Raw genomic sequence first — 20560 nt, forward strand, 5'->3', positions numbered from 1 at the left:
ATGTTAAATAACAATCATATTGCAATTTGCAACACCCATATCACATATTGCACTTTTTTTTCAATATCATGCACCCCTACTTTAAATACAGGGTGTTCCAAAAGTCTTGGGCACATTTTGACATTGAATATCTTGGAAACGCATCTGGTAAATTCAGAAAGCTTGTAATCTCAATTTTTACATGGAATGTTCAAAGATTTTCAGTGTGAGCACGGTTGGTCACACGACACACATAAAGCCGATAGTCAAATTCTTGCCAAGCGCGTCCCAGCATTGCATTGTCATTGTTTACAACAGCTTCTGTTATTCGTACCTTCAGCTTAAAGCATAAGCACCCATCCGTTATGAATTTACCATGCCATCTCACTACGGACTTCCTCTCTGGTGGCTCCTTTCCGAATTATCTGCGAAATGCATGTTGAACAACAGTCCATGATTCCGTTTTTGCAAATTCAAGCACACAAAACGCCTTTTCTGGTTGAGTGAACGCCATTAATGGGTCTGAAAAGAAATTAAAAAATCTATAGCGTTACGAAAAACGTAATGTAATTAGCTTTAAAATGGCACGACTTTTATCTTACTACCATTCATAGTTAAGGAGATATGGGGACTTCAAATGTGTCCAAGACTTTTGGAACACCCTGTATATTGTAATGTATGGCATCTTTGAGTGGCATTTCAGGACATCTAGGCTTGGCTGAATGTCTTGTTTTGGGAATCAAAATAAGGGCTGTGTTCAAATTCACAGGCTGGGTCCCCCAAAGGGCAAATTTTCGGCCGCATGACGGAACTGGATATGATACAAAACAATATCACAGCGCATTCGCCATATTGAATGTGTCTGTTGTTTTCGCCATATAATAATCGGTATGTAAAATTAACATAGAATGACATAACACAATCAAAAGCTGTGGTATGGTATTCATTGTTTGAGTTTCTTCTCGATGATAAATCAAACGACCAAATGAACGAGCCATCTTCACAAATACTGTACCTTAACGTTAATACATCTAATATGTCTAATGCATTGGCGTATTTAATAAGACGTCTACCTATATGTAGTGAAAATGTCAGTGATAATACTTGCCTAGGGTTGTCGCAAATGGCGCTATTGAATAGGAGTGTGAATACTGTAGCGCAGGGGTGTCCAAAGTCAGTCCTCAAGGGCCGCTGTCCTGCCCGTTTTCCAGCTCTCCCAGGTGCAACACACCTGATTCAAATAATCAGGATTGTTCTAATGCTTCTTCAGAGCTGGCTGATGAGCTGATCATCTGAATCAGGTGTGTTGCAGGCAGGAGAGATGGGAAAACGGGCAGGATGGTGGCCCTCCAGGCCTGGAGCTGGACATGTCTGCTGTACCGACCGGTATATACAAATATATGGAGGAAAGTAAGTGCTGTCTGTAGGGGATTAATAATAGGGGTCACCCATTTCATGTTCTGCGCCACTTTAGGCTGGGTTTGGCAACGGGTCTGCCTGTCCGTCCACTGTATTGGAGAGGAGAAGGGATGGAAAAGGCATTTCCCCAGTAGCCTCCTCTTTTATAGTGCATTAATTTTACCAATAGATGGTGCTGTTGATCTGTACTATTTATGCATTGAAAACGGGCAGGCTGCATCAGTGGGCCTTGCAGGCCAGGACAGTCATCCAGAGGAGACCTGACCCGGGGACTGAGTTCACCGACTGGCCTCACCAAAGTACCCCCAGCGGGCCTCCAAGCAAATACTACCCCACCACACATCAGTCGAGAACATTCTCGGGACCCCTTAAAAAACACCAGTTTGTACTGTCTCTGTTGCTGTTGTTTGGATCTGTCTTGTCAATTGCCTCATTTTTTTTAAGGTGGGAGGGGGGTATAAATTGGGGGCTTTTTGGCCATGTTAGGGCTTCTAAAAAAAGTGGTTACTTCGCCGAAACAATATAAACACGACAGTTTCACAGCCTCTCCACCGCCTGTATCAATGTATGCTTTTTGATCATCTGAAAACCGTCAATTCGATGCTTCTATTCATGAAAATTAGCAACACTTGGAAGAAAACGCTCGGCAATACAGCAATTCATCAGTCCTGTCAGTTTTTCTGTCAGCGGGTCTTCAACTTCCTTGTTTGTCTGTGAGTGGTGCTTCCTCTTTCGCTTACTAGCATGAATGTTTTTTGGGGTGAGGCTTCAAAAAGAGTTTGGTAACGGTTAACATTGACATATTAGAAAATAATCTCACAGAACAGACGTTTAAACGGAGTGGCCCGTCTCTGACCAGTTAGTTTGGTTTCAGGTTCAAATTGTTGTGGGGGGCTGATGAGACTTGCACAAGATGGGTGAGTACAAGAGAGAATGTTATTTACTTGTTCCAATTCAACAACTCATCATGATTTTCTGTCTCTTTGCAGCAGTTGTGTGTTCATTGATGGATGTTTGACAAGTCTGTGGTATTTGTAGTTGTGGCGATATCTGTCGATGTAGTTTAGATGCTGTCTGCTTGAGTCTACGTTTATGCGTTGGAAATGTTGGGAGACACCAGCACCCTGTCTTGGAGGAACATGTCTCCCACCGGCCAACCCAAGACCCCAGACATGTCCCCCACAGCAACGATTGGCAGCAACAGCATCTTCCCGGTGAAGATTATCAAAGTGTGTTTCCTCAGCAACAGCTTCAACCTCGGCAAGAACTTCAAATTGGTCCGCTGCGATGAAGGAATGGCAGTCAAGGTAATTTAAAACTACGATGCTACCTAATACTACTGCAGTTTTGCTCTGTGTTGTGGGGTTCTATTCGGACTTCTGTGCCTCTTGGAAGGATCCAGCACCCTATTTTAAGCCCATTTGTGATAGCCATCATACATTACATTATTGATTATCACTCAAGGGCGGTCAAGTGGTAAGCGCGTCAACCTCACAGTGCAGAGGTACTGGGTTTGATTCCGGCTCTGGCCTTCCTGTGTGGAGTTTGCATGTTCTCCCGGGCCTGCGTGGGTTTTCTCCGGGTACTCCGGTTTCCTCCCACATTCCAAAACCATGCATGGCAGGCTGAATGAACACTCAAAATTGTCCCGAGGTGTGAGTGTGAACGTGGATGGTTTTTTGTCTCTGTGTGCCCTGCGTTTGGCTGGCAACCGGTTCACCGTGTCCCCCGCCTACTCCCCGAAGACGGCTGGGATAGGCTCCAGCACCCCCCGTCACCCTTGTGAGGATAAAGCGGATTGGAAAAGGGATGGAGGGATGGATTATCATTCAATTCCTGGACAGACACATGAGAAAGACTAACATTCACACAAACTCCATACAAAAAGGCCTTTGCCAAGACTTTGTTGCTCAATGGGACCATCACTAACCAGTTATTCGTGTAGTTTTATTAGTATTATTATATAGATACACCTATACAACTATATATCGTCGACAGCACAGAGTGTGCAATAAATCTTAATGTTTGTTTTTAGCTGGCACAAACTCAAAATAGTGACTGTATACTATTTCCAGTTTGAAAACACAAGTAAGTCTCTTTTCTTCCTCAATTGCTCTTTATGGAACACGTAAGTCGTCAATGCGCTCCAGACGTGACACAATGCTTACATGATGTCCCGGGTTCTAAATTCACTTTTTTGATCACTGGTGACTCTCTGAAGTTACCAGTCAACCAGAATATCCATGAGGCAAATTTCTTTTTAAACTTTAGCTGTGCTGTTTTTATATCTACCTCACTCACAGTATCACTGTTGGTTTCTCGCACCGGTTGCAATCTAGGCTGTAGCATGAAACTCCAGCATTTGTGCACCCAATGGATGTATTAAAGGTCACTATGTAGCATTAATGTGCAGTATTATTGGGAATTTAGGAGTCAATGCCTGGTGTGAACGAATGAACGTGAACGCCGAGAACAATAGATATCTGACCAACATTAGGGATAGACTGAAAAAAGAGAATATGATCGAAATGGCGGGCGGCCCGGTAGTCCAGTGGTTAGCACGTCGGCTTCACAGTGCAGAGGTACCGGGTTCGATTCCAGCTCCGGCCTCCCTGTGTGGAGTTTGCATGTTCTCCCCGGGCCTGCGTGGGTTTTCTCCGGGTGCTCCGGTTTCCTCCCACATTCCAAAAAAAACATGCATGTCGGGCTGATTGGACACTCTAAATTGTCCCTAGGTGTGAGTGTGGGCGTGGATGGTTGTTCGTCTCTGTGTGCCCTGCGATTGGCTGGCAACTGATTCAGGGTGTCCCCCGCCTACTGCCCGGAGATGGCTGGGATGGGCTCCAGCACCCCCCGCGACCCTAGTGAGGATCAAGCGGTTCGGAAAATGGATGGATGGATGATCGAAATGGCTCACCTCTTCAGGGCGGACAGTGGCCAGCAAGGGATCGGAATTGTCATCTGTAGGACCATGGGCCCCAACGTAATGTTTACTAGATATGAAGGTGAAAGGATTCAACATACTGGCATTAATTTCGTCTTTTGGACGTACACACAAGTTAACTTAGCGTTCACATTTATCCCTCTGAGTTTTTGGTTTTGGGAAACAAATAAAAAATGCATCCTTCAAATGTGGACGATAGTAGTATCTGAAGTCATTTCTGCAAGTTCCATAGCATCAGAGTTTACTTGGCATGTTTTTTTTTTCTGAGATAAATGGGCAGAAAACAAACAGTCGTTGCATGAGTCATCTGCGAGAATGCTTCTATATTGCCCTTCCTCCAGTTCACGGCGTGATGTCACGCTGCCTTGCGGTCTGAAAATAGCACTCGTGCGACACGCTATTGTTTGCTAGTCTCTTGGGGTAAAATGGACGCAGTTGTCTCCTGTATTTTCGGCCAAAGCGGCCAATAAGTTTTTGCCCACAAAAAAATTAATTTTCATTTGGTGTATTGGCAGGTGTTTATTTAAAACCCCGATTGATGTTACTCCCCCAGATGGGGATGTGAATTTGAATACTCCAACAATCCGTTTCCCTATGTTCAAGCTGTGAATACCCCTCTATTTTATTATTCATTAACTGCCCGTTTTTCTAAATGCACAATACATGCACAAGAGAGCACTATGGCTGAGAAGTACAGTATGTGCTGTTTAATTCTTGTCAATTCTTTCACATTGCTACAATTCACAGCCGGTCAACTGCAACTGCCTTTAATTAATGGTGACATTTGAAGAATGAATGTAGTCTGATTACTTGACTGTAAAAAGGAATGTGTTAGATTATTCATAACTCGAAAAAGTGACTTTGGAGTAACTCGTTGGTTAGCACAGTTCTGAGGTTTGGGGTTTTCCAATACAGGCTCTGCCCTTCCTGTGTGGCGTTTGTATGTTCCCCTTGTACTTGCGTGGGTTTTATTATGCCTTTCTGTTTTATTCACACGTTTGAAAAATATGCCTATCAGGTTCACTGTAGACTCAAACGCTAACGGTGTAGTTGGTATACTCGCCTTACTTCCACCCAAAGTCAGCCGGGATAAGTTCCCGCAACGGCGACCCTGTTGCCCACAATGCTGTTCAGGATAAGCGGTGTTGAAAATGGATGGATAGACATTTGGGTAGCACGTTTGTCGACTGGTTAGCACGTTGGCCTGACTGTGAGTGCAGAGCTGCAGGGTTCTATTTTGGCTCTGGCCTTCCTGTGTGGAGTTTGCATGTTCTCCCTGTGCCTGCATGGGTTTTCTCCGGGTACTCTGGTTTCCTCCACATCCCCGAAACACGCATGGCAGAATAATGGAACGCTCTAAATTGTCCCTAGGTGTGACTGTGAGAGCGAATGGTTGTTCGTCAATGTGTGCCCTGCGATTGGCTGGAAATCAGTTCAGGGTGTCCCCCGCCTACCGCCCGAAGACAGCTGGGATCGGCTCCAGCACGCCCGCGACCCTTCTGATGATAAGCGAATCAGAAAATGGATGGATGGATGAAGACTCAAATTGTCCTAAGTTGTGAATGGCTGTTTTCCTATATGTGCCATGCAATTGACTGACGTCCAGCCCAGGGTGTGCCCTGCCTCTCCCCCAAAGTCAGCTAGGATAGGATCAGGCATACCTCTGACCCCCGCAAGTAAAAGCAGTGGATTCAGTTGTGTTGAGTATAACTTAAGGGAGAGTCAAACTGTTTCGGGCTTTGCCTAGTTGAGGTACTGTACATCACGATATATGACCAAGTCTTCAGCTTCACAACACCATCTTCTGTCATAGGATGTCATCAACATTGTCCTGTCAGGTGGCTGCGTGGGTCCTGGCATAAAACACACCCAGTGCTACGGGCTCCTCCTCAAACACCTCAAGTCGTCCGAGATACACTGGCTGCACCCGGACCTGACAATGACTGAACTCACCCAGCGTTACGAGCAGCAGCACCTGGAGGCTGAGTGGAGGTTTGTATGCCTTGCAGATTGTGGTGCAGTACACGTGCTTGAAATGAAACGAGGCAACGTTACTGTGAATGTTACTTTTCCAGATACGACTTAAGGATCAGGTACATTCCATCAAACTTCTTAGCAAAATTCCAAGAGGACAGAACCACCATGCTCTACTTTTACCAGCAGGTCAGCTATGTTGTTGTTTGAAAGGCTTGTATTGACCTGAGAAGATACAATGGTTTTAACGTATGTTGTGTGTTTGCAGGTACGCAGCGACTATATGCAGCAGTTTGCCTCAAAAGTCAGTGATGGGATGGCTCTCCAGCTTGGTTGCCTGGAGATTAGGTAGTGAATACTCCCAAATTCACACCTCTGTATCTGGGTTTTTTTGGGGGGGGGGGGGGGTTGTATGGAAAAAAAAAAAAGAAAACCCTGCCTGCTCTTTTGTTGTGTTGGCAGGAGATTCTACAAAGACATGAATCCAAACGGACTGGAGAAAAAGTCCAACTTTGAGCTCCTAGAGTAAGTCAGTGCCTTGTGATTTGTGTACAATGTACAACCTCTGACAATATATCATCGAACACAGGCATCACGTTCAGAGAGAACCTGAGTTCCTGGAGTGAAGACATTTTTCTTTGAAACCTCATACAGAAGTCTTGGCTCCCATTTTCTGTCCGCTGCCAGTGGCCACAAGTCTAGTCTTGGCTGTCCGTTTAAAATAACCTCACTTAGACTCACGTTTCCAAATGGTCCACATCATTTAGAGCAGGGGTGGGCAAATGTTTGTGCTCAAGGGCCACATTTTATTTTGAAACTGGATGATGGAATCACTAGAGATGGACCGAGTTGTATGCAAAAAAATGTAAAATTGAAAATGTCAGACTAATTGCTCACGCAGTTGTTCACAAAGTGATGAACTTCACCTCATCCTTGCTTGTGAACAGCTGAGCCTTTGTTTTCATTTAGAGTGTTATGAATGGGTATAAAACCTGTTTCCAGTTAACAGCAATTGGCAGCAATTTTCCTGGCCTTTTGTTGCCCTGTCCCAGTTTTTTTGTGAATGTGTTGTCATCTTCAAACTCAAAATAAGACAAAAAAAAAAAGAACACAACAATGTTGTGAATGAACATATTGCCTCTATATTGTATTTATTTGAATATATGTTGAAAATGATTTTCAAACCACCAGGGTTTTTTTTTTCACAGCATCCCAAATTAATTGGATTTGGTGTAATCTGTGACCAACAAGATTTTTGGTTGATCATGATCTGACTTTTCTCCATTAGGAAGGAAGTTGGACTGGACTTGTTCTTTCCAAAAGAGCTTATCAACAGCATGAAGGTAGAGGTCCATCTGTCACACATTCTATGGGGGCCTATGTCACCTGAAACTGATTTGTGACTTTTTAATTTTTTCACTGAATGAACGTCAGCCGAAACAACTGCGTCGCATGATCCGGCAGACATTTCAAGGCTACGGCACTCTGAACCAAGAGCAGTGCATGGTCAAGTTCTTCAGCACTCTGGCTCAGTGTTACAGCTATACACAGGAGAGATTTGCCTGCCAGCTGGTGGTGAGTCATGGGGAATGGAAATTAGACATAATTCCCATAAATTATACATTTGTGACATAGATTTATCCACCATAGCATTTGGTACACCTATATCAGTTGTTGGATCAAAAATCAGCCTCCAGGAGAGAAACCCAACCACCTAGGGGGAGAACAGGCAAACTCCACACAGGAAAGCCTGAGCCCCTAATCGACCTGGACCGCTGTACTCTGAGGCGCACATGCTATATGTAGGCCGAAATGAACCCGCAGCGCCTTCCACAATTTAACAACACGTGTCCAAATAAACCTTGCCCAACAACTTCCCTGAAGTTGTCCATTCAGGACCTGTGTCAGGTCAATTTTCCAATGTCTATCGAGTCATCCAGTGGAGGCGGTATGGCTCAGTGGTAGAGTGGTTTTCCCCCAAGCCAGCGGTTGGGGGTTTGATCCCCGGCCATTGCAGCCATGTCAAAACATACAAGCTACATGGCAATGTTGTAATTTTTTGGGAGGGATTCGTTAATCACCGTTTGGTTTAAATGTATGAATAGTATCTTAGCCTGTGTTGGGTAAAAACCTTTTGTACTAGTTCATGGTATGAACTTTTTTTTAGACCATTGGCCCATTTTTGCAAGTTCTTGTCTGTGCTGCAGTATATTCTCACATGCACGATAGATTGTTGTACAGTATGTGCCTGTGTGCCTCCCTTCAGCATGGCTGGCGTGTAACAATCGACCTGGTCATTGGATCTGAAGGTATCAGTCAGCAAACTGACAATTCAACAGTAAGCGCACACTCTTTAAGAAAATACATTCATGCTATTATCATACATCTTGCTGAAATAAAGATGGATTTTTTTTCTTTTTTGTTTTTAGCCAGTCCTCCTGGCCACATTCTCCCAGGTGAATAGTATCTTGTTCTCTGCAGAGAGCCATGGCCGAGCTCTGCTCACTGTATACATAGAGGGAACAAAGCAGGTAACTCGTCCTTGGTGTAAAGTAATAGTGTCATGTTTGCATAAAACACCATTGCTATGGTGGGAAATATGAAGTCCAAATACTTTGTATTTGTACCGAAGTCAATTTTTCTGTTACTTTACTTGAGTACAGTATTTACGTACTTTGTATTTTTATGACATATTTTTGCTCCCTGCCCCCTTTCATTTGAAAACAAACATCTGTGGTTTCTGCTCCTTACTATGTTAAAATAGGCATTTTACATTTTTCAACGACTGCGGATGACATGATTTAAGAAAGACTTCAAGGTAAAGTCAACCGCGTCTGAAATCTGGGTTGATTGCGATCGTTGGGTTTTATAAGGTGTAAAAACGGCTACAGCAGTGAAATGGAGGAACATGAACAGGGAACATTGTCAACAACAGATTAAGGGAAGCAAGATATTTCCCATCAATAGCCTTATTCACTCAGCCATTTAAGAATGGTTTGTCAGCTACAAAAACAAATCATGGCGAAAGTCTTGTGTCTTGTGCCACCTGAAAAACCACCATCTTGTGGTATTCAAAAATTCTCTGTCTAATCTGAAAAAATATACCAGTATTCTGTTGTTGTTTTTTAAATTATCAGCTAATTTCCACGTTTTTGTTTTTCAGTTCACAACACAGTCGCCCTTGTGGTTTGGCACCAATAAATATTTGCAGATTTTTTTTTTCAATATTTTCCCCTCCAAAAACGGTTGCCGGTACTGTAATATCATGGCATTACCCCCCCCCCCCCCCACCTTACCTTTTACCGAAAAAGTATTCTGAATGTTTATTGGCATTTTTGAAGTGTTTGGGGGGGGGGGGGGGGGGGGAGCATTCCTATAGCTTTTCAAAGGGCATCAATTAGACATGGATTCTTGCTATTCAAGAATCTGCCCGGTCTCTATCCCCTGTCAGTTGTATTAGCAAAGCTATGGGAACTCGATGATGTCAACTATTTTGTGTGCTTAGTTTTTTTGTGGTTGTGCCAAGTTATCAAATAATAATTGACAGTGAAAATTCATTTTTACATCTTACGTTTGCACTTCAGTACTTTTCAGGGTCTGTACTTTTTTAAATTTTACTTCTGCGCAGGAGTTGATTAACTAGTTGGAGTTTATTATCCAAGTGTCTGCACTTTTTAAATCCAGAATACAGTCATACCTCGGTTTTCAACCATAATCCGTTTGAAAAGCGATTTGTTCGAAATCCGAAACTACTTTATTCACCCATGGTTAGGGGCTAAAACACGATGCAGAAATAACAAAAAACAACAGTCAGATTTGCGTAAATCACAACAAACACGTCTGCTCACAATGAACGTTACACGAGGAAGTGTCACTCCTCGTGTAAGGAAGCCGAGAGGAGTCGAGTGGCGTACAGTATTCGGGTTTGTTCAGTTTGGTCGAAAACCGGTTTTCGGTCGTAATCCGAGGCGTAAAAATCTCAAATTTTCTGGTCGAAATCCGATTTGGTCGATAAAAGAGACGTTTGAAAACCAAGGTTTGACTGTATAATCTTTTCATTTTTCTCTGAGAAACAAATGTTCCTCATATACTCTGCCAGTGTTACAGGACTTTGTGGGGACCGAGCCAAAGTGCGCTGGCCTTCTTGTGGTTTAGTTTTCACACTAAATATACTTTTCCATCCCACAGCCCCTCTCAGTGAGTACAGAGTCTATGGCTGTAGCAGAAAACATGGCCAACCTAATTGATGGCTTCTGCCAGATAGAGCGCTCCCCTGAGGGCTCACTCATTAACAGGCCTAGCAAAGGTATACACATTAGGCAGTGGCCTAAAATGAAGAAGTCATTTCGAATGAACGCATGTGACACATTTGAGAAAATCATTTATCGTTTATTCTTACAGTGAGACTGAAACTGCCAGACATTCCAAAACGGTGAGTTAATTTTTTATAGGGCACCCTCAAAATTCGTAGTTGTCTTGACTTGACATCTCATCTCAATAAATGTTGTTTCATCTCATTCAGCAATGACTCAACTGGACCAAATAGAGGTTTGACTAAGTTTAATACTAAACTCGAACACATGCAGTCAACTGTTATCCGTAAACATAGACGGGTACATTTTCAGCATTTCTCTCTTCTGTCTTCAGATTCGGACATTTATACTGAGATTCCTGAGAGCCCGACAAACCCTTGTGGTGAGTCAACCTTCACCGAGCCTAATAATCCCTGAAAATGTGGCATGATCATTAAAAAAGATTTGTTTGTGCACTCAGAGAAGCAAAGGATCTCCCGAGCAAATGTAATTTTAGGTCAGATCCTGGGTGAGGGCTTTTTTGGAGAGGTTCATGAGGGTGTGTATAAAAGCCCGGTGAGTTGATCTGCGCTGGAATGACATCACTGCATTGCCTGCCCAAATCATTGTTGTGACTGTGTTTTGTGTCTAAAGACAGGCCACACAATCCAAGTGGCCATCAAAACCTGCAAGGACTGCTCAGCAGGCGTGAAGGAAAAATTTCTCAGTGAAGCTGGTCAGTTTGTTCACATTCACAGAAAACATCCATGCATGCTTTTCCTGAAACAAATCACATTCATAAATGCCTGACAAAGCTGATTGATTTGCAGACTTAATGAAAAATCTGGACCACCCACACATTGTGCGCCTGATTGGAGTCATTCATGTTGATCCGGTCTGGATTGTCATGGAACTCTATCAACATGGAGAGGTATGCGTGCATTTTTAGAAATCGGTGCAGTGTTCCCTCACAAATTGCAGTTAATGCGGAAAGATCAAGACAAAATTTGGACGATATGATCACAGCATGCCATGGCGTGTTCTAGAGTATATTTCCATGAAATATACCATGAAATTACGATCATCCCCTCCTGAAGCTATGAGCAGTATAGAAATGCAGGTGTGGGCAAACCTTGGTGTTCGAAGGCCAGATTTGATTTTTAATTTTTTTTTTTATAGAAAGATGTGCCAGGTCGTTCTTAGATTGGTTTATGAAAAGATGCAAACTTTTAAGTAAAATCGTCTATTTTTAAAAAAGAAAATAATTCTTTTTTTTTTTTTAAATCATTATTAATTGTACAATATACATTATTATAGGGCACTTGATAAGATAAATGCTCAGATTAAAGAACCAAAAGTGACCCATTGGTCATATACCGCACACCCGAGACACCAATTATGGTCCACACTTTGCATCCATTTTCCAATCTGCTTATCCTCACAAGGGTTGCGGGCGTGCTGGATCCTATCCCAGCTGTCTTGGGGTAGTAGGCAGGGGACACCCTGAACCGGGTGCCAGCCAATCGCAGTGCACATAGAGACGAACAACCATCCACGCTCACACTCACACCTACGGACAATTTAGAGTGTTCAATCAGCCTGCCATGCATGTTTTGGAATGTGGGAGTACCCGGAGAAAATCCACGCAAACATGGAACATGCAAACTCTACACAGGGAGGCCAGAGCCGGAATTGAGCCCTGCACATCTGCACTGTGAGACCACGAGACGACCACCCACCGTCCCCCCTCCCCCACATTCTAAACAGCCAAAAATTTACACTCAGTAGAGTAAAACATTGAAACAAATTTGAAGTGATATTTAGCTAGCGGAGTTTTTTCGCTCAGAAATTGTTACTACGTTTTATAGAGAGAGTATTTGAGTACATTTTACGTATATGGTATCAATTTATGAAAAAAAGCTTACTCAGGGGTTAAGCAAACGAACCCAAAAACCTTCAGGTTGGGAGAGAGCCGCACTATCACCTGAGCCTTGCCGCTCCGACTGTGAGTTAGTAAATCGCAGGTGTCAGGTGGAATACTTGTATCTCCAAAAAGAGACCTAAGTATTTGGGGTCTCCTTTTGGAGACAGCTGCTATTTATCAGAATCAGATTTATTGACCAACTATGGAAAACACACAAGGAATTTACATTGCCAGTTACAACCTGTCCAGAAAAACGGAATCAAAACAATGACCAACAGAGGGACACAGAACGGGAAGCCTGGTGGTTTGCTATTAAGCGCTCTGATGTCTTTGATGTCAAAAGAAAACAAGAGGGAAGAGGAGGGGAAAAAAACCCAAACAGACTGCAAACATTCTCCTGAAATGGTTTGAACCTAAGAAAAAAAATCACATATTTTAAAGGACATGTGGAACAAATCTCGAGACTTAACAGTGAACGAGGAGGATGGAAGGGGAAAGAGGGGGAAACGTGTCACAACCAGTCTGACTTGCTGTTCAGATAGGAGTGTTCTGTCAGTCATGTTACGACACGGTGCTGGAGCGAATAGGAATCCAACGAAGGTGTTGACATTTCAGGGCATAACGTCGCATGTTATTGTCATTTGTTTGTGTGAATGTGTGTCAAGTATCCACAGCTGCAAGGGCAAGCCTTATCAGTCTTAGCTTCGTGAAGGAGGGGTTAAGAGGGGTGATAAGCGGATTTCTCCATCCATCCATTCATTGCAAGGGTCGCGGGTGTGCTGGAGCCTATCCCAGCTGTATTCCGGCAGTAGACGGGTAGCTTGTTGCTGGCCAATTGCAAAGGACATATAGACGCAGGGGACAGTCCAGATAACAGTTGTTTTGGGAACAGGCCATCCACAATTTCGGACAGCCTTGAAGGTTTTTTAGCTTGTGAAAATTTCTTGGGGTCATTTATCTGAATCCTCGATCAATCAATCAATTTTTCCAGGCCGGGCCAACTGCTCCTCGTTTTTTTCCATTTCGTGACTCCAACAGCACATCCACTTTGCAATTGAGTTTTATCAACGGACGAGTCTGAGTGTTGATTACCCACCCCAAATCTTCTAGAAAGGCCGGCAGCTTGTTCCCTTCTAATGAAGCTGCTCCCATAGGGTGAATTTTGCGATAGATTTCAATGGTCACTCCTATTAGTTGGGCCACTTCGACTCAGAACTCCGTTCCTACCCACCTAAATTCACTGCAAGTCAATGAGTTATTTTATGATTGTCTGTGTTGATGGTGTCAGCTGGGGAACTATCTGAAGGAGCAGAAATCGACCCTAACAACAGCAACATTAATACTGTACTGTCTACAAATCTGCAAAGCCTTATCATACCTGGAGAGCCTCAACATGGTGCACAGGTATGGGCAGATGATCTTTTTTTTCTCTTCATGTGCCATTGTTAACTTTGTTGCGCATTCTACCGTGCTTATGTAGAGATATAGCAGTGAGAAACATCCTTGTGGCATCTCCTGACTGTGTCAAACTTGGTGACTTTGGTCTCTCTCGTTACATAGATGATCAGGAGTACTATAAAGGTACGCACACATTCACGAGTGCAAAGATTCTTGGTGCCAGTTCATTATCTAATGGAATGTATCTCCTTGATTATGCAGCATCTGTTTCAAGAATGCCAATCAAATGGATGGCCCCAGAATCTATCAACTTCCGACGGTTCACCATTGCCAGTGATGTCTGGATGTTTGGTTAGAAACCCCCTCATGCAAGTCTTATCTACAAATACATTTACTGGATATGCCATTCTGTGCTAAATCGGTTTGAAAATCCCACATCACCAAAATGATCATTGTTAACAGCATCATCACAGTACTGCTAAAACTATTTTTTGAAAACAAAATCTTCTCTGAATTCAAACAGTATGACACCAGCAACTCGATGCACTTTGCACAACAGCAGCAACCAAAAAGGATTGTCATGCATGCAAGGTCCCCTCCCTGAGCTGTCACCCACTGTGGCGGAGATGTTTGTGTGTTCCAATGATTCGAGGAGTTACTGTAAGTTGTCTGCAGCGTTATGCATAGAAAACAGGTCACCGGTGAGGGACCAGACAAATCATGGCTCCAAGATCCACCTACTCCGATGGGGCCCAGCTGGGCACAGCTGGAAGAGGCAAGATGGGACACCTTACCCAGGTGCCACCATCTTTGAGGGAGGCCAAGAGGGTCGGTTTTATAGTAACCTGCATGGTGGCTGAAGGCAGAAGACAAGGCGGTTTGATCCCCGGCTACAGAAGCTGGCTCTAGTGACATGAAACTTCACCTCTCTGGCAGGGAAGTTTAATGGTGGAAGGGCTGTCACTTGTATAGCTCTTTTCTGGCAGCGTTTCACACCGTTACTTCAGCAACTGGGGGTTGAGTTTCTTACTCAAGGACTCTTCGACATGGCCGCAATGGCCGGGATTGAACCACCAACCTCTGGATTGGGAAACAACCACTTTATCACCGAGCCATGATGCCTTATAAGTATCAGTCAGGCTCACGTCGACACATAGCTCGAGCCCTGGTACCAGTCCTCTTGAGAGGGATTGGACTCAACTCCACTCTGGAACTGCCCACGGTGAGAAGTGCCAAAAAGTGTGGCCAGACTTATTGACGGTGAACAAGAGGCTAGCATCCCTCCGCCTTCAGGTGAGGGGAATGTAAGAAGCTGAAGGGAGGTGTAGAGCTGTCAACTTATCACCTGCTGGTAGTATGCTGGCTCGATAGTGGGGAAAGCTGCTGCATCAACCCGGCAGATCTAGATGTATTGTAAGCCTCTGCTGTCTTTCATAGACCCCTATCAGAAAAAAATTCAACTGCCACCTCCAGCAGAACTAGAAACCCGTGTCCCAGGGGGAGGCGAGGGCCATTGAGTCGGAGTGGGTGATGTTCTGCATCTCCATTGTTGAGACGACCGACCGGAGCTGCGGCCATAAGATGTTTCAGTGCCTTTAGTGGTGGAAATTCCTGAGCCTCTTTAGTGGTCGTTGAGGTGAAAACTCAGGCATGGAAGGGATTTGGTGAGTTCATGGATACTGTATGATTTCTGGATGGTTTTGAAGAAATTTTGGTCCACCATCCAACGTCTCAGAGGAGAAAGCAGTGCCCCATCAACACTGTGTATAGTGAGGATGGGGCGGTGCTGACCTCAACTCAGGACATTGTGAGTCATGGGCCGACTATTTCATCCTCATCTATTGCATGACACACTTTCCCAAGAGAAAGCAGAATCTGGGAACGCTAAGACGGGCTCTCCTATCTCTGGGGCTGAGGTCAGTGAGATGTTTAAAAAGCTCCTTGGTGGCAGGGCAGGGCAGGGCCCCGGGATTGGATGAAATCCACCTGGAGTTCCTGAAGGCTCTGGATGTTGTGGGGCTGTCCTGATTGACAAGCCTCTGTAACATCGCATCATCATCAACATCGTATCTGGCAGTGGCAGAAGCATACCACATGGTGATGGAGGAGGTGAGGATGGACTTGATGATGGCCATGTAGAACTGCACCAATATCTTGACAGAGAGGTTGAGTTATCTCAACTGCTGCCGGAAGAACATCTTCAGCTGGGCCATTTTGATGAAGGAGCTGATGGTCGGCTTCCACTTTGAGTTCTCGGGTGACGGTGGGGCCCAGGAAGCACAAGGAGTCCAAGATGGAGATGAAGGAGTCTGTGGGGATGTGACTTTCCATCTCCTTTGTTTTGTGGGTGTTCAGCTCCTGGTTGTTGTGGTTGCACTAGGACACCAGCCGCTGCACCTCACAAATGTAGACAGACTCATCACCATTTGAGATAAGCCTGATGAGGTTAGTGTGCTTCACAAACTTGATCAGTGTTTGGACTGAGCCATGGCACCGAGGGGCTCTGTTGCTTTGACAGGGCCTGTGGGGATGTTGGGGATCATGGTGATGGTGTATGCGAGATGTGGGGGTCTCCAGAGACGGGGGGGGGAGGGAGGTAGGGTATCTAGGCATTGTTGGTAATTTGCCTAACGCTACATTCAGACCGAAGATGAAATGTCGCTTTGCTCCCCGTGACTTGCATAAATGAAGGCCCAATCAATGTTTTGATGTCACCTGCCTTCCTAAAATGGCGTCGTGCATTAAAATTAACCAAGGGGATGGTGGTCAAGACTGGACATAAACGATGGGAACACGAGATATTTATTAAACTTTACAATATTAATCAGTTGCCCTATCAATAACTTGAAACGGGCCATCAAAGGTACACTTTAATAAACAATTTATTCTTGGCTAGTTCGTGTGTCCCAGCGTGTAGGGAAAAAAAAGCACTGTTTGAGAATGCAGGCTTTTTCCAGTCAGGGCCCCCGCAGAACCCTCGACACATGTCGACCAAAATGTCTCGTGTTTGCGTCCAAAAAGGTGTGTGCGTGTGGGAGATCTTTTCCATGGGTCAACAACCATTCCTCTGGCTGGAAAACGGACAGGTGATCACCCAACTGGAGTCCGGCGTCCGACTTCCCAAGCCACTGTTGTGCCCGCCCACTCTTTACTCTCTGCTGACTAGCTGCTGGGCCTATGAGCCGTACATCCGGCCCAGCTTCCGCCAGCTCGTCTGCTCCCTGAGGTACTCGGCTTCTTAATACACACCCTTTGGGGGCAAAGCTGTATTACCCGTTCCTTTTAAGGAGATATTATGGAAAACCCAAGGTCCAACCCACTGGTTGTCATTCTAACTAAGGCCGGACTCACCTTTGGCCCAGCACCATATGGGGTGCGGTGAGAGCTTTTACTGCATTAGATAGAGCCACCTCAAAAAGCAACTTAATGCCAGCATGAAAAACCATACGCTGTAAAAATCTGTACGGTATGGAATGCTTGATTCATGAGTAATTTCCAAAGGCTGTTATTATTATGTTATTAAGACACGGCAGCTTTTATAAACTGTGAAAAAAAAATGCATGTCTTCTCCAAATGACCTCGTGTGAATTGTAAAGACAAATTGTTAGACACTGACTGTACTTTGATAAAAGGGACATTCTCAAAATGGAGGAGGCAGAGTCACCACACCGCATCTCGTCCAGCTTGCCACTGGGCCATGACTACACCGAGCCTCCCCCAAAGGTGCTGTAGAGTCACGTGAAGGCACAATTACTTCTAGCAGTTCTTGAACTACTAACACAGCATCTCATGTGATGTCTTATCAGCCTTCCAGAGTGCGACCGACTAGCCCCCTCGTCTCGCACAGTCAGGTTCGCTTCACGTGTGTCCATAAATTGCAGTGCATTGCTGACTCACACATTGTGTCACGCACGTATTGTAAATTGAGCAAAAACAGCTCACGTTGTGTCAAAAATAGCTTACCGGTATATTTGTGTGGTTGCACGCGTGTGCATGAGCGTGTGTTTGTCTTTGTAGGGAACAGCCTGGGACGTACCACTTTGGGAGAAAGGGCAAGAAAACGTTGACGACACTCTACAAAGGCAAAAAAGAGAGATGGCGATGGATAGTCAGTGGCTGGAGCAGGAGGAGCAACAACTGGTGATGCACCCAAAATATGCACGCATTCACGCACATAAGCACACACGTGCAATCACATTAATGATATGTTTGTCTTGCAGGATCCTGCTGTGCGACAAGCTTCAAATACAAAGGTGCAATATTTGTTTCTCATTCTTCATGCACGACACTGATGTAGGCATTTGCATCACGAATTAGTGTTCAACAGGTGAACCTGTTAAAATTCAAGTGCCCCCTCTCTCATTTAAAAATTTCAACAATTCAAGGAGCTGTTCTGCGAAAAAAAAAACACTAAATCGTGACCTTTTTAATTTGCAGCTTCCAGAAAAAAATGCAGCTGACTGTAAGTTGCCTCGGAGTCGGTACACTTTCAAGTTAAACTTCACAAATGGTAATAGGGAGGTGGCTAAATCAAATAACCCCTGATGTTTTTAAGGTTCTCCCCCAATGTCCCCAGTGACGCCTGACATCACGTTGGTAATACCATAATCTTCTGCTCAGTTGGGCCGATGATTGAATCAAATTTGTATTCTTTTACACAGGTGAGTAGACAATTCCAACAGAATAGTTGTGTTCTAGTCTTGTCCCACAGCTGAATTGGACCGATCGGATGATCAGGTTTACTCCGGCGTCATGGCGATAGTCAGACAAGTGGTCCAGCTGAAGAATGAGGTCAACATGCTGCCGGCCTCAGAGTACCCCAACGCTGTCAAAGTAAGTGCACCGTCTTTGTGTATTTTTACTTTTGATGTAACCTGGACCCCACCTCACTCTCTATTGGTCCCCCTCCTCCCTCGTCACAATGCAGGCAGTTGGCGTCACTCTGCGAAGCCTCATTCAACACGTTGATGATATCCTGCCTTTCCTGCACGGCTCAATTACAAACGAGGTATTGTCCCTTTTGGTATCCTGTCTTGTCCAGGGAAACCAAGACAACGAGTATTACATAAAAATGATGAGATGATGTTGGGAGGTGGCGACGGTCAGCATTCAGCATTTTGAGCAGCTACACAGAGTGCAGACTAGTGCATGAGCAGGCAACTTTGCTTATCCGCAGATCTGTTTTGAATTTGTTTTTGTGCTGTCTCAGATCATGGGCACAAAGAAGCTGCTGAACAAGGATTTAGGGGAGTTGATCAATAAAATGAGATTGGCCCAGCAGAACTCGGTGACAACACTGAAACAGGAGTGCCAACGACAGATGCTGGCTGCCGCACACACCCTGGCACTGAACTCCAAGAATCTGCTGGATGCGGTTGACCAAGCCCGTGTCGGGGCCAACCTTGTCAGGTCGAGACAAGATGAGGACAGCTCGGGGCAATAAGGGGTATTATGTTATTTGTTTTAGTGTAGAAGATGTGGGACATGCATACAAAACCGAAATATGTAATGGAGAAATATAACATTTGTCTGAACTGGACTCTTGTGTTTGTTCAAAAAGGAAAAAAACCCCCGAACTGATGAAGGCTGTGCCAAAAGGTAATCTGAATGTCAGATTAAAGATAATTTCTTCATCTGCTATAGGGTGGGCTATGTTGGTTTTTGCATTTCAGAATTGGACATCTGGCATATGACCACAAAATTTACATTCACAAAGCCTTGTGTGTGTTTATGTCATCTCGCTCAAATAGGATAGGACCGGAAGGGAAATTTCCTTGGCAAAAACGAGAATTTGAAGAGGCGCTACTGTATGTCTCCCGGCTGTCTTGAAAACGCTTAAGATCCCTCAGGAGGAGTTGGATAACATGGCGGGGGAAAGGAAGTCTGCTTTACTTACTGCCCCATGACCAGACCATGGATCAGTGGAAGAGCATATGGAAAGCAATTCTATACTTTTGTAAATTTCTACGGATCGTAAGAAACGGACAGGACTAGATAATCTTAAATGCTTCTTCCTGCCCGTTCCTCATAAACATACCAGTTTAATTATATTTGAGTATTAGATAGTTCTCTGCGTTTTTTTTAAATTATCTTCCATTGTACTGGTTAACCTTTGTTTTTAATAAATGACCTGTGCAGAATCATGTGAGTCTAAGGTTAAAAAACAAAAACCAAACAGGATGCAAAGGCTGCGCTCTGAAATTCACTGACGCCCGTGCACTACTCCGACATTGGCTGTGCCCAATTGCACAGGACGGATCCTCCCCAAGGTCGCTTGACGCCACTTCCAGCGCGATTCGACTGCACGCGGTGTCCATATTCGCCACGGTTTAAGCGGTCCACAGAGGGTGAATGAGGACGAGACCTTGAAGGCGTCGAAGGACCCAGCCTGCGAATTTTGTCCTCCTACAATGTGGAAACCACATGCAGTTGAAAGCCCCGAAAGTGACTGCATGCAACCAAAAATGCAGCCCTCGGCTGACGCGGCCTGTGAATTTTGACAGAAACAACCCCACAATGTTCGGGGAGACAGAGTGCACTCCGCTCCGAGTAATATTCGATCGCAGCATTCGTTCTTGAAGTGTAAATTCAAGCAGCGCATCGGCGGTGAACTCATGCGCGCTGCGAGCA

General features: G+C 44.6%; 1 protein-coding gene across 5 annotated transcripts; it reads left to right on the top strand.

Moving 5' to 3' along the window:
- Nucleotides 1-1954: 1954 nt before the first annotated feature.
- LOC147211473 (protein-tyrosine kinase 2-beta-like) lies at nucleotides 1955-20073 on the top strand. 5 transcript variants are annotated; one of them, XR_015102669.1, is made up of 31 exons: nucleotides 1955-2315; nucleotides 2388-2705; nucleotides 6156-6334; nucleotides 6418-6505; nucleotides 6585-6664; nucleotides 6779-6841; nucleotides 7605-7659; nucleotides 7751-7891; nucleotides 8583-8654; nucleotides 8746-8847; nucleotides 10505-10622; nucleotides 10718-10748; nucleotides 10839-10864; nucleotides 10964-11011; nucleotides 11090-11184; nucleotides 11263-11344; nucleotides 11439-11539; nucleotides 13821-13936; nucleotides 14013-14281; nucleotides 16952-17156; nucleotides 17563-17653; nucleotides 17737-17781; nucleotides 17948-18070; nucleotides 18151-18183; nucleotides 18368-18392; nucleotides 18486-18526; nucleotides 18629-18763; nucleotides 18858-18938; nucleotides 19140-19376; nucleotides 19491-19574; nucleotides 19681-20073. XR_015102669.1 is itself a non-coding variant. In XM_086127235.1 (31 exons), exons 2-29 carry the CDS (start codon nucleotides 2502-2504, stop codon nucleotides 19371-19373), a joined length of 2883 nt encoding a protein of 960 aa, XP_085983361.1. In that variant the 5' UTR covers nucleotides 1955-2315; nucleotides 2388-2501; the 3' UTR covers nucleotides 19374-19376; nucleotides 19491-19528; nucleotides 19681-20073. The 5 variants fall into 5 exon arrangements, 4 of the variants coding, with proteins under 4 accessions (XP_085983361.1, XP_085983344.1, XP_085983352.1 ...); XM_086127235.1 differs by having other exon boundaries at nucleotides 19491-19528; XM_086127247.1 differs by lacking the exon at nucleotides 19681-20073 and having other exon boundaries at nucleotides 1958-2315; nucleotides 14013-14113; nucleotides 14192-14281; nucleotides 19140-19568.
- Nucleotides 20074-20560: the final 487 nt, after the last annotated feature.

This window comes from Hippocampus guttulatus, chromosome 1 (assembly GCF_054856545.1).
Source record: "Hippocampus guttulatus isolate MCC_2025c chromosome 1, RoL_Hgut_1.0, whole genome shotgun sequence".
Taxonomy (NCBI): domain Eukaryota; kingdom Metazoa; phylum Chordata; class Actinopteri; order Syngnathiformes; family Syngnathidae; genus Hippocampus; species Hippocampus guttulatus.

What these genes read in the sequence shown, in the direction of transcription:
- LOC147211473 (XM_086127235.1), top strand. Translation starts at nt 2,502, where the DNA reads ATGTTGGGAGACACCAGCACCCTGTCTTGGAGGAACATGTCTCCCACC. An exon ending in CAGTGATGTCTGGATGTTTG is followed by an intron (nt 14,282 to 16,951) that starts GTTAGAAACCCC and finishes GCGTCCAAAAAG; the next exon opens with GTGTGTGCGTGTGGGAGATC. An exon ending in AGTACCCCAACGCTGTCAAA is followed by an intron (nt 18,764 to 18,857) that starts GTAAGTGCACCG and finishes GTCACAATGCAG; the next exon opens with GCAGTTGGCGTCACTCTGCG.